At 50.5% G+C, this 13,242-nt stretch overlaps 1 protein-coding gene across 1 annotated transcript in view; it reads right to left on the bottom strand.

Annotated features, from left to right (window-relative positions):
• Nucleotides 1–13,242, bottom strand: part of LOC138569235 (BOS complex subunit NOMO1-like) — a 1,101,991-nt gene that overhangs the window by 883,760 nt on the left and 204,989 nt on the right. Inside the window, exon 13 of the mRNA XM_069647049.1 lies at nucleotides 359–500. Coding sequence (XP_069503150.1) covers nucleotides 359–500 — 142 coding nt within the window. The remainder of the gene's footprint in view (nucleotides 1–358; nucleotides 501–13,242) is intronic.

Genomic DNA, 13,242 nt, shown 5'->3' with positions numbered 1-13,242 from the left:
CTATTTTACAACAAGCACAAATTATTGTAGGCAAAAGTGAAGTAAATCAATTACAAAGTGTTAAATTCACATTAGTTTTCAGTCTCTATATATGTGCAGCCAAAGAGGATTATGACTGAAAATGCACCATCGGAGAAAACCTACTAATGTACAATAGCATACACACATGTGCAGACTAAAAATGGGTAATGATGACGGTTTACTACACAGTGTTAATTTTAAAGCCTGAAAAGGCAGATTTTTTATCAACGTTTAACAACAAAATTCTATGTCCCATGTAATGCGACAGAAATGTAATAGACCCTGTTCTGAGAACACAAGCTTCTAAGCAGTTATTAGTTGCGGTCCTCCAACTTACCCAAGCAAGATACTTTTCCAGAAACGGAGGCCAAGAATTGTGAAAAGGCTACATTCATTACTGGCATGTCGGTCACTGTTACAGGGTACAGTTTGGGCTTCAAAGTAAGGCCAGCTTTTGCTTCAGCTTCGGGAACAGCAACCTGCACATGAAGTGTGATAAAAGACAAAAGGGCATTCCTTTCAGGTCACAGGTAAGCTGTGGACATTTAGTTCCATGAATGACTTTAGATTACATACACTAGAACCGGAAGTTCTTTATAGCACAATTTTTGTGGTGAAATGAACTACACCCAGTTGGTGCTCGTAGCATGAATGAGGGTGGCACCAAGCATGGGGTGTGTATGCACATCCACATCCAACATGCTCTTTTGTGTTACAATTCCTTCCGAAATATGGAGAAAATGCAACAAAGGTGTACACAACGTGATCAATCAACTATACACAGTGCTGAATACAAGATTTAAAGGTGTTACCATCATTCCAGAAAAGGCTCAGCAGAGACTACTCATGCTTGTGGAGTTGCGGGATGGCAGATATTAACATGGCAGGGCTGTCTGTACACACATGCTTTTCCCTAACCGCATTAAGCACGTCCACTACACAGCACACCCAAACACCTCCATTCACTGCGATTGAGAACTTCAGTGTCACCGTTAGGCAAGATTGTATGTAGTAACCCTGGGGGAGACTACACCAGCCTTGTCCTCTTGGCAATAGTTAACACAACCTTTGGTATAGGCCTGTACTACACAAGTTGGTAGAGTGACTGAGCAGCCAGGCGTATCTCAAGAGAGGTCAATGTGAGCTGTATGGTTGCAACAGTTTCACAGTGACAAGTATTCAAACACGTATACTCAAGGTTTCTTGATAAAATAATTATTTATTCATTTAACAGTCCGTTTTAAAATGTGCCTTCTTTAGAAGGGAGCAATATGTAACACTTAAAATACACTTTAAAAAAAACACACTCCTTCAGTTCAATAAAGTAAGTGGATACCCTTTTGGGATGGCACACATATACTTCCTACACCCTGAGGTAACTTCAATAGTTAGGACACTTTGGACATTAATATATCACGTTTCACACTTAAATTGTAATGCTGGAGTTATGGCAAAAAGAAAAAATGTTAGGGAATAAAACAATGATCAACAAGTTTCTCAAACAGGTGAGCACTTTAGAATCCCCCAATGCAATGTAGGTTAACCCTTTCCCAGCTATACAAGTAAGGTATGTATGACTGTTTCAAGAGACAGTTAAACACAAGGTCAGAAGGTAAGAAGAGTTTTCAGGGAATCAGGACAACCAATGTCACTTGAGCAACGTCTAGGGGAGCTGAGGCACTTCTTGAAGTTTAGCACAAAAGTCTTTCACAATGTTAAAGAGAGTTTTGTTGTAAAAAGAATCACTGTTGGGCCAAAAGCTGGGAAGCTTGTGAGAAGCAAAGATGCAAGCAATTCTGCAAAGGACACCCAATGCAAGTCTCCAGTGAGATCAAGCAAGCTACACACAACAAGGAGGTAAGTACCCCTTAGTTCACGGTACCTTGAGTCTGAAGAAAAAGGTTCCAGCTGGCTTCTGTTCCTGTTGTAGTTCCTGCAGATCCTGTTATTCCTGGGCCTCAGTCGTGGGCACAAGATGGAGGACGTCTGGGGACTGTCAGCAGCAGCAATGGGCACACTTCAGATCAGCGGCACTTTGCGATTTTGACTACTCGCAAATGGCACCACTGCGGTTCTTAGACACCTTGTGGACTTTCCATGCTTCTGGGATCCAGCACTCTGCTGAGGTGGTTCAGGCTTGGCTAGTCCTGCTCCAAGAGAGTCCGGAGGATCTTCCTGGAGATCGGGTCCGGCTTAAAGGCGATGCACTCGATTCTGGTGTTCCTGTCCCCTGGCACTCGGTTCCTGCAGCAGCAAAGAAGTACAGCCAGCAGAGAGAGGGGTTCCAGTCGAGTATGTCTTGGGGCTGATTGGTCCCACCAACCCAAGGGGAGAAGTCGTCCTTTCAGGGCTTCTCTAGTCTATTAGAAATTCAAAGCTTCAGCACTGCAGCAGGGCTTCACTGGGCAAAGCAACGGTCAAGGAGGGTGCAGCAAGCTTCTCTTCCAATTTCTTCTTAGGTTCCTTCGTCCAGTGGTCAACTCTGCCTTCCTTGCAAAAGACCTTGCCTTTTATGCAAGTTTTTCCAATTTATTCGCAGCCTAGCTGTCACTCACACAGCAGGGTGGCTGTCCTTCAAGGACAGCCCGCCAGCCAATCACCTTTGGGTGCATTCCTGTAACCAAAAAGACTAAGCACAGGGAGTTTCAGGAACCTCCCTTGCTTCCTGCCATTCCAGACACGCTGGAGGTGCGCGCTTCACCAGTGAATCCTGCCAAAGACAAAACGAACAAAGGGACCAAACCTGGTTTGGCGCGCAGAGTAAATCTCACGAAGGACTTTTCCAACAAGAAATGGCGGAAAAAGAAGAACAGGGACATTTTGACAAAATCGGCACCCTTGGGTGCAATACTGCAGCTGAGGATTCAGTCTGCGGTAAAAACGCACAATGGTAGGAAAAAGTAAACTACTGCCACCAGCCATTAATTGTAGAAAGGTTAACATGAACATGTTACATGAGAGGGTAGACAAAGGGGTTACTAAGTAACCCCTCCAGCACTTATGTAAGATAGTTTGTGCTAGGTCTACAAAGTGAAAAGGCAAGTAAAGTCAATTTCACTTCACTACTCTCGGAAACAGTAGTTTATCCAAGAGAAGGTATTTAAACCTCAACAGAAATCCAAAGGAATTCTCTGTGACACTAAACTGAGGGTGCTGTGTGTCACAATGTAAAAGGATGAAGCCTATGGAGTTTGTAAGACTCCAAAACCAAAGGTAAAATAAAAATAAAAATACATGAGACAGTGGGAAAAGGGTCTCACTCTCTAGGATAAAAAGGTAAAAGTCCTAAGATCCAGCAAAAGAGCTGGGGGTCTAGGGTAGAAGGGAAGTAACACAGAATTGAGAATTCTCCCTAATAGTCAGTAAATAACCTTAGGCATTAATACTACTGGGGAGGAGTGAGACCAAACCATGTGCAATGTTACTAGATACCCTAATGCCTTAGATGTTTTGGCAACCTCCTCAAGCCAACCTCTTGCACTTGTTACTCTGTTTAAAAACATTCAAGCAACTGTGTCCCTGATCTTTAGGGTGATCTTTGAAGGAACCTTGTCAGAGCAATCATGGTGCAAGGTAAGGAACCAAAAACCTTCCTCTGTTGTGACGGAGAGCCAGAAAAACAAAGGCCCCTCCCCCCACATCTCCTTTATGGCATTTGGATTGATCTGCTGAAAGGAGGCATAGGCACTGTAGTTCTCATAAATTTCCAAGGACCAAATGCAGTGTCTGCATGGGGATCTAGAAGTATCTTGTAGGCTTTGTAATCATCAACGTCAGATGGAAAACAAATTATTAAGAGAATCCCATGTTTTTACATCATACCTATCCCCAGCACCACCACCAAAGACCTCATCAACATTCTCTGCGCTAGCTTCTCACCTATTGTGAAGAAGAGCAGCGATCAATGAGAGGCATGTACTAATAGAATGGAGTTCGCAGAACTGGTATTTCTTTGGTTATCACCAAACTGTATCAACCTTTAATAAAGTAACATGATGGTTTCTCCAATTTATCCAAACAAAAGAGGAAAGCCTCTGGGATCGAACAGTCTTGCAATCCAGGCTGGCTCTCGGCAATACCTGGACACTTGTCACTCACAATCTGGGATATCCAAGTGTCCTCTCCACTACCTTTCCTTGCCTTCAGTATCCTCTTTGTTCCCCTTGGTCTCTGCAATATTTCTGTATAAGGGTTGTAAAGGTGTCATCAGCCTGAACTGGGCAGAGACTGGGAGGAGGCTAGGAAACACCAAGCTCAGGCCCCAAAACCTCCAGCAGCCTGGAGGCCAGTCAGACTGCCTAAATGGAGGCACGCTCTGGTCTGGGGTCTTGTCACTGGTTCTCAACCACACCTGCTAACCACCAACAAGTTAATTCTGTGTTTCCATTCCCCACCGACACACTGATTTCACCTTCATCTCCTCTCACTTTCTTGAAGTTCTGCCACATACTCATGCCTCCAACCCTCATATTCACCAAACGTATCACATGCATCGTGTTCCTCCTAGACCAGGACATCCGTGTTTTAAGGCTGGCTTTAGAGAATAAGAGTTGTTTTTGTTGGTAATTATTTAGCTTTTGAACTTCACTATTTGATCTGTCCCTTGCCACTGCGGGTGAGACAATATTTCAGGTCAGTGTAATCTTGGAACCCCTGTTCACACATGGTGGATGAAGTGGAGTTCCGCAAGTGGGTGAAACAGGCGGGCCACCACCGATAACAGCTATCTCTGCAAGCAGGGCTCGCAAGCCAGTAAAGTTTGTCTGCATTGACCAGGGATATTTCTATGTTGCAGTTAAGCTGCATTGGTGCACTCTGCATTTTGCATGTCTGCCGCTGTTCTGATGAACCTACAGTGTATGAGTCCCCCAAGTTTCAGATGCAAAAAGTGACAAATCCCTGCCATGCCATCACAATGTGTTTCAGTTATGGACGGGTTCTTCCAAAAACGGACACCAGCGCCCTGCAAAACTTAGTGGGCAGCAGTAGCCAGCCCCCAGGGCAACCCCTCTTTCACACCCACCAATTATCATCCTGACCAATATGCTTAGAATATCCAGACATTCTAGTACCAATTGAAGCATATAATAAACAGGTCCTTCAAAGTTGGAATAGTTAAATCTATCTCGAAAACACGCCCATCTCTGGTCTCCCTGCCCACTCCAATTTGCTCAATAAAATTGTGGTTGTCCACTCCGGTATCTCATTAAAACAGTCTTTTCTCTACGCTAGAGTCTTTTGCCTAGCTCCTGGCACAAAAACTGCCAACCTAAAAATGTGAAACACTGATCTCGAAACAGCAGATTAAGGTAAAGCAGGACTGCTAATATTTGGAGCTACTTCTAACATGGTGCGCCAAACAGTTCCTGCTAATTCATGTTTTGGAAGTAGCCATAGTGAGAGACTCAGATTGCATCCTCATCATTTGCATCCTTACTCTGTGGCAGTTTTCAATAATTCTAACTCAGTCCATACCTCCAACATCCCTGACCAGAGTGAAGACTTATATTTCAAGAACAACTGAAGCTCTGTCAGGTTTATAATGGAAGAGATCTTTTCAGCGGCAGAGGTGAACGCTAAGGGACCGAGGTAAAATGGTTTCTCATAGAAGGTTAAGGGACCCAATAGTGGTCCAAGCATACATGCACCAGACAAACAAAAGGCTGGCACAGTAAAAACAGCCACTGCAATAGTGGGACAGGAGGTGACGGCAGGCATGAAGAAAAGAAAAAAGAAAACTAATTTCACCACAGTGTAAAAGTGCCAAAACCCGACTGATGCAGTTGCTTCTTTCCCTTCCACGTGAAGAAATGGGCAAGGGGGTGGTGCAAGATGCATCCCACACGTGTATTAGTTCTTTTTAAAAATGCATGTTACTGGGATAATATTCAACCAATATGAAGGAAATGGAATGGGACTAGGATTATAAAACATAGGAGACCCTACCAATGAAACATCTTAAATATTCAGTCCTCTTCATTCACTATCCATGCTCTCTGCCCAGACACAATCCAGCCACGAAGAGTAACCTCGTCCACCTTTTTAAGTTTTTGTGTAAGGGTTCACTTATGCCCCGCCCACCCCCTTCACCGCACCAATGTGGACAGCAGTCAAACATCTAATCCCCAGTTGACTCGCTTCCAACATGGTCACTCAGAGCCTCCTCAGAACATCTGTCACAATCTTTCAGTGACACTTAATTATTCTCTAAGCAAAGTCATACCCATTCACACTTTAAGGCGGGCTCAGTGAGCCTGTTCTTTTAAAGAAAGCACTTCTAGATGTGTGCCCATCCTATTTTTGACATCTACCAGACACTGCTAAAGTAATAGCAAGTCAAATAATGAACCAGCTCCATCACGCCGGATGAACACAAATCTATTCAGCAAACACAGAAGGGTACTATTTCAGGAAGGTGAACAATGAAGCAGCAGGCTGGATGGCTTATACTAGATACACATAGGTTTTGAGAAAATTCCTGAGGAGGAAATGGACTACTTTCTTAAAATAAAGAAAACTGTTCCAGTGGTGTCTGTTCTTAAAACGTGCAGCCACAGCATTCAGAATTACAATAAAATTGAATAAGATGAGGGGCGTGGCCTGGAGCGCCAGCGATGAGGCAGCTCCACTGATTGCCTCTGCAAGGGTCCGCGACTACGATTAACTTATCCATGGTTCCTGCTATGCCCGCCGCAACCTTTCGCTGAGACGCTGCAGCGGAACATCCCCCGCACCACTGGACGCAACCTGGGAGCTTAACGCCCCCAGGATCATATCTAACGCGGTGAGGGTAGCGCTCCTCCGGCAGCCCGTGCCGCAAACCAAGATGGCAGCAGTTATGCCGAACCTGCATCTCGACACTCTGCTGGCTCCACCTCACCGGCGCACAACGAGCTTTGGGGACCGGATTATCCCCGGCCCGAACTAGGAGTGAATTGACGGCACCTGTCTCCGCCCGCTCGCCAGCTTCACTTCACATCCGCACGGGGGCTGCCCGCGTTCCTGGCCGGCCCCACTCCCATTAGCCCGGGAATCATTGTACAGGCCTCTCTCCACCAGCGCCCGCCTCCGTGTCCAGGCACCTCCAGGCTCTTGCGGCACTGAGACCTCCCAGTCCGCTGGATCCCACGGCGGCCGCGCCTGCCCCCCCCAACCCACTTTTTCTCTCCTGCCTGAAGCTCGTCACTGGACCGTGACTGGAGCTCCGACGGACCTTGCCGGCGGCGCCCCTGCCCGCGGGTATGAGGGGCACCAATCCAGCATCCGCTGAGCGCCCTCATGGAGGGGGGCCTCCGCTTAACAGCTACAGCGTGGACCCTGGCTCTTGAGAGGGGGTAACACCCATCACTCAGGTGAGCCCAGTCACCCCCCCCCCAACATAAGGGGCAGGCCCCGCCTACTCCCACCTGGAGCGCTTTGGGGATCCCTCTTCTTCCTCCCCTGTTGGCGCAAAGGCCCCCCTGCCTCCCGCCCCGGCCCTACCCGCCAACAGCCTTCCCCCTAGCCGCTCTGGTCCCCGCTGCAACAGCCCCCCAGGAGCTCGCTGAACCACGCTGGCCTCCCTCCCTGCGGGCCTCCCTCCCTGCGCCCCCCCCCCCCCGGGTTCCCCAATTGTCAGCCCCCTAGATGAAGTGTGACGCCTCCCCTGGCTTCCTGGGGTGCCCCTGCCCACTTCTTCTCTTCTCCTGCTGGGGAGTGCCTGTCCTCGCCACCTTCACCCTGGACAGCCACCCAACCCTGCGACTGTTCCACCACGGCGAACCTCACCTCCCCCTGAGGGCCTGGGAGCACAGCCTGCCCGCACATCCTCCTGGGACGCCCCAGCCCAATCTATCCCTACTCCTCCCCGGCTGCCGCCTCTTCAGGTCCTTCGGGACGTGGACACTGAGCCAACCCCCCGGAGGGCATCCCTCACCCCGGAGCCATGACCAAAGCACTGAAGCCCTCCAAATCGGCTGACATTTCTACCATGTTGCAGGCCTCGGAGAAGGGGAAGGAAACAGAACCCCCCTCCCACCCCCAAGCTTACTCCCCAAAAGGCGACTGACGACAAAGGGACGCTCGCGACCAAAGAGGACCTCCAGGCCTTCATGTCCGACATTAAATCGGAATTTAGAACCTGTATGACACCGCCAAATTAGTGCCAACAGGGTCAGCAGCATCGAGCAGAGTGTGGGGGAGGTTGAGGACTTGGCCACGGATCACTCCAACTCGCTAACTGAGATACAACACGCCGTCCAGACAATAATGGAGAGGACTGAAATTCTCGAATACAAGCAGGAAGACATGGAAAACCGCTCCCGCCGTAATAACCTGCGCATCCCAGGGGTGCCCTCTTCAATCTCTGACAAGGAGCTCCCTGAATACGTCAACACCTTCTTCCAGTCTCTCCTCCCGGATCTGGACGAGGCCCAACTCCTACTAGATCGAACCCACAGACTGCGCCCTCGCCGGGGTACGGACTCAGACCCCCCCCCTCCGGACGCAATCACAAGGGTCCACGTTTACACCACTAAGGAGGCCATCGCAGCGATAGGCCGTTCAAAGGACAAGCTTTCATTCCAGGGCACCCCACTACACATCTTCCAGAACCTCTCCCCACCAACTCTCCAGAAGCGCAGAATGCTCCGGCCACTCTCGCTCTTCCTCCGAGACCAGCATATCCGCTACCGGTGGCTCTTCCCCACGGCGCTACAATTCTCGTACAAAGGCACCCCCACACCATCAGCCACCTCGACGATGCAGCATCAATTCTCTGCCCAGACTCCGGAGAAACTGGCCCCCTGGTCAAGAGTGCAGAGAAACCGCAAACCCAAATGACGTGCGAGGACGCCCGCACAGGACACATAGCATTGGAACCACCTAAACCTTTTGAGCTCGCCGCGGACCCCATGCGGTCCACACCCTCCTTCAAGGCGGATTCCACCACTTTACCTTTGGAGAAACTTTCAACAATGTTGGTTCTGTCGGACGACAGCCTGGGCGGCCAGGGGCCGCGCCGATAGTTTAAAATCGCCCCCCCCTAGTCGCAGTTTGGACCTCCCGTTGGAGGCAGTTGTTGAATGCTCATATCTCCCGTTGGAGACCAGTTTTAAAACCCTCAACCACAGGAGAACGTGAAATAGCCATGCTCTCACAGCCATGGCTGACTTAATTCCCCCCCCTCCCAATAATCCCCTCCCCCACAGCAAGCAAATCCTTTGAGCCAGCTGCCACATCTGAAACTCAAGTCACCACCCTGAATGTTAGGGGCTTGAACACTCCCCCTCCCACCCCCCCCCCCCCCCGAAGAGAAAATCCATTCTGCAAAGGCTACAAAATGATGGGACCTCGATCGCTTTCCTGCAAGAAACGCACTTAATCCCAGCAGACTTCTCTCGCTTGCGAAACAGACTCTTCCCGCTACAATTCTTCGCTTCCAACGGAACTAAGAAGGGAGGCACCGCTATCCTATTTGCGAAAGATCTGAAGCCCCAGATCCTGGACTCGCTACGATGTCAGGATGGTCGCTTTATCGCAATCAAATGCACCGTCCTTGGTCAACTTTACACCCTCATCTCGGCCTACGCTCCAAACAAACACCAAGAAGGCTTCTACCAAGACCTAGAAGACTCTCTCCTCCCATTCATTGAGGGGCATGTCGTCATGGGAGGGGACTTCAACAGGGTCCCAGACCCCCTCAAGGACAGATCCCACCCCCCCAACATCCAGAGATCTGAAGTTGACCAGTGGCCTGCTCCACCTGTTCCGCACGCTGAACAGTGTGGACCCCTGGAGGGTATTGTCCCCGGATGAGAAAGATTTCACCTTCTACTCGTATGTGCATCACACCTTTTCCAGGATCGATCTGCTCCTGACCTCCCCCCAGATCCTGACCTTCACAGACGAGGTGGTGATTGGCCCCCGGATCCTCTCGGACCACGCTCCAGTCACATTAACCCTGCAGTCCCATGACCCGGAACCCCCTTCTCGTCGCCAGTGGAGCCTATATGACCCTATTCTGGGGGACATGGCAGTGAGAGGCTCAATCGCCGGAACAATAAAAAAACTTCTTTGCAGAAAACCGTGACGAGGATACTTCCCCGGCCAACACCTGGGACGCCATGAAAGCAGTGCTCAGAGGGGAACTGATCGCCCAAGGTGCCGCATTCCACAAAAGAGAGCAAGCGACCCGTGCCGCCCTGAAAGCCAAAGTCTGTGAAGCTGAAGCCACCCATAAAAGAAAGGGCTGGGCCCCGAAATCCTACAGGGTCCTTCAAATCGCAAGGAAGAGGCTCGAAGCGCACTACACCGACGCCAGAGCGAACCTACTAACTAGAACCAAGCAATGGTATGTCCATAACAATAAGGCTAACAAACTGCTGGTTAACAAGCTGGCCAAGGAGAAGAGCAGAAATACCATCCTGGGCCTCCGCGACCCGCAGGGGGCGATCTACTACGCGGACCACGAGAAACTTTGCCTGGCTGCCGCACACCACTCAGAAATAATGACGGCAGCCCCGAGGGACCCGGACGAGCTGCGCGCGTACATCCAAGAGGTGGCCCTCCCGCATCGGACCCCGGCAGCCAGGAAAGAACTCGAAGTGCCTATTACAACCGAGGAAGTGGAGGCAGCCATCAAAAGCTTGAAATCTAGAGCCCCAGGCCCGGATGGATTTTCCACCCGCTTCTACAAATTCCTCTGGCCCCACCTAGTGGCCACCCCTGGCCCGCCTATTCAACTCATTCGCGGCCACTGGAACGATCACTCCAACGATGCAGGAATCCATCACAGTCCTCATCCTCAAGCCTGGAAAGGACCCTCAAGAAATCAGCTGGTATAGACCCATCTCTCTGCTGAATTTGGATGCCAACATATACTCTAAGATCCTGGCCAATCGTCTCGCACCTATCCTTCCGAGCATCATAGACCCAGATCAAACAGGGTTTATAAATCGCAGGTCGACAAAAGGTAACATCCACAGGGCACTGGACCTAATAGAGATCGCCAATCGGGACTCCCAACAACTGGCCTTACTGGCCCTAGATGCAACCAAGGCTTTCGACAAGGTGGACTGGTCTTACCTGCGCCTCACTCCTAGAGGCTTTCAGCTTTGGCCCAACCTTCGGGAAGATGATCTTCACGAACTACCAAGCCCCTAAACCCAGGCTGAGAGTCAACGGCCGCCTATTGGACTCAATCCATCTCACATGCGGGAAGAGAGGGATGCCCATTAGCCCCGCTGCTCTTTGCTCTGGCCATGGAGCCACTGGCTCTGCGAGTTCGCAAAAACCCCCGGATCAGTGGCCTGAAGATCGGCTCCGAGCAAGTTGCCCTCTACGCAGACGACGTTCTGTTAACCATCACGAACATCGAAGGGTCCATGAGGACGGCCCTGACTGAAATCCACGACTTTGGGAGGGCATCGGGATTTGCCATTAATTTCCAAAAGTCAGCGGCACTCAGAGTGGACCTGACCCCAGCCGAACGAGAGGCCTTAGAGGAGCGAGGCGCGTTCCAATGGAGCACCCAATCGATCGCATACCTGGGGGTCCAGATCCCCGCTCATCCAACGAAAATCTACCAGGCTAACTTTCTGCCGCTCTTCGAGGAACTGGAGAAGGACCTGACCCGCTGGCAATCGCAAGAAATCTCCCTGCTAGGCCGCATCACGATATGTAAAATGAACCTACTCCCTCGCTTCCTCTATGCCTGCGCCTCCCTCCCAGCCCTAATTCCGCTCCCCCCCCTACAGCGGCTCCAAAGGAAGATGGTTGACTTCATATGGAAGGGGAAGAAAGCACGTATCCCGCGAAGATCGATGATGGCCAGCACGATACTGGGTGGATTGGGGGTGCCCAACCTCCGTAAATACCAAATGCCACCTCCAAGCATGGGGGCTCGCCACACGGCGGCCGAAATGGGTGGAGATTGAGCAATCCTGCCTCCCTCTCCCCCTCCGCTTCCTCCCGTTTCTCCCCACCGCCTTATGCCGGAGCTGGCCGGGAGTACTGACTGCCACAAAACAATCAATAAAGGCTTGGGAGTGGGCCCGCAGACATCGTGGTGTTCCAGGAGACCCGAGTGCGCTCTCTCCAATCTTCCTCAACCCAGCTTTCTCCCCCGGAGCACATCCAAGGAACTTTAGGAACTGGGTCGCAGGAGGCCTTGAAACACTGAGGTAACTCTTTGATGGGGACTCCCCCCTAAACTTCGAACGCTGTAAAACGACATTCCAGCTAGCGGAGACAGATACACCTACGCCTAACTCAGGCACTGGTGCTCCCACCCCAGACCCGAGCAGTGGCCACAAGACCCCTTACTCCACTAGAGCTAACAGTGAATGACCTGCCAGCCCGGGGAAAGATCTCAGCCCTCTATAAACTGCTACAAGATGACCCTTTTCGTTCCAGGCCCTCCTATATGTCTCAATGGGAGATGGACATTGGGCACGCTATAGAAGATCACACGCGGGTGGACATCTGGTCTAGAACGTGCACGGCATCCCGCTGCATCACCAAACAGGAGTGTGCCCATAAACTGCTTCTGCGGTGGTATTACCCCCACCCCTGCGCCTCCATCACTTCCAACAGGCCCTGGACGCTCAATGCTGGTGTCTCTGCAGCCTCCCAGGATCATATTTTCATATGTGGTGGACCTGCCCCAGAGTAAAGGAGTTCTGGATTCACTGCCTAGCCACTATAAAGGACGTCAGCCAGGTGACCATTCCGCTAACACCTGAGCAAGTCCTCCTGGGGATCCCGCTGCCAGACATATACCCGAGATGAGGGAAGAGAGCGACCCTAGTAACCCAGTTTTTGCTGGCAGCCAAAATCACGGTGGCCCGCACTTGGAAATCTGCGGATGGGCCCTTGATGACCCTCTGCTGGGTCAAACTCTGGGACATTCTAATAGCTGAGAAGGTCACGGCAGCTAAAGCAGGACTGCTTCACCGATTTATGGACATTTGGGCACTGGTGCTGGACTACGATCAGAACTATCCGGCCCTGACATATAAACCCATCGCCTGATTGCGAGAGCCCTTCATTCTATGGACGATCCGTCACCACTGCCGGACCAGGCCGAATGAGGCCCGAGAACAGTGCCCACTGAGGAACATAGGGGGTGGGGGGAGGAGATTTTGTGCCTTAATACGTCTTGAGAAGCTATAAGCAATGTGAATATATAAGCTCCTGTGTGTTGATTTATAAATAAACAAAGTAAAAAAAAAATTGAATAAG

Source organism: Ambystoma mexicanum, chromosome 2q (assembly GCF_040938575.1).
Source record: "Ambystoma mexicanum isolate Mex_15411 chromosome 2q, UKY_AmexF1_1, whole genome shotgun sequence".
Lineage (NCBI taxonomy): Eukaryota > Metazoa > Chordata > Amphibia > Caudata > Ambystomatidae > Ambystoma > Ambystoma mexicanum.
This window is presented reverse-complemented; position numbering and strand designations above follow the sequence as displayed.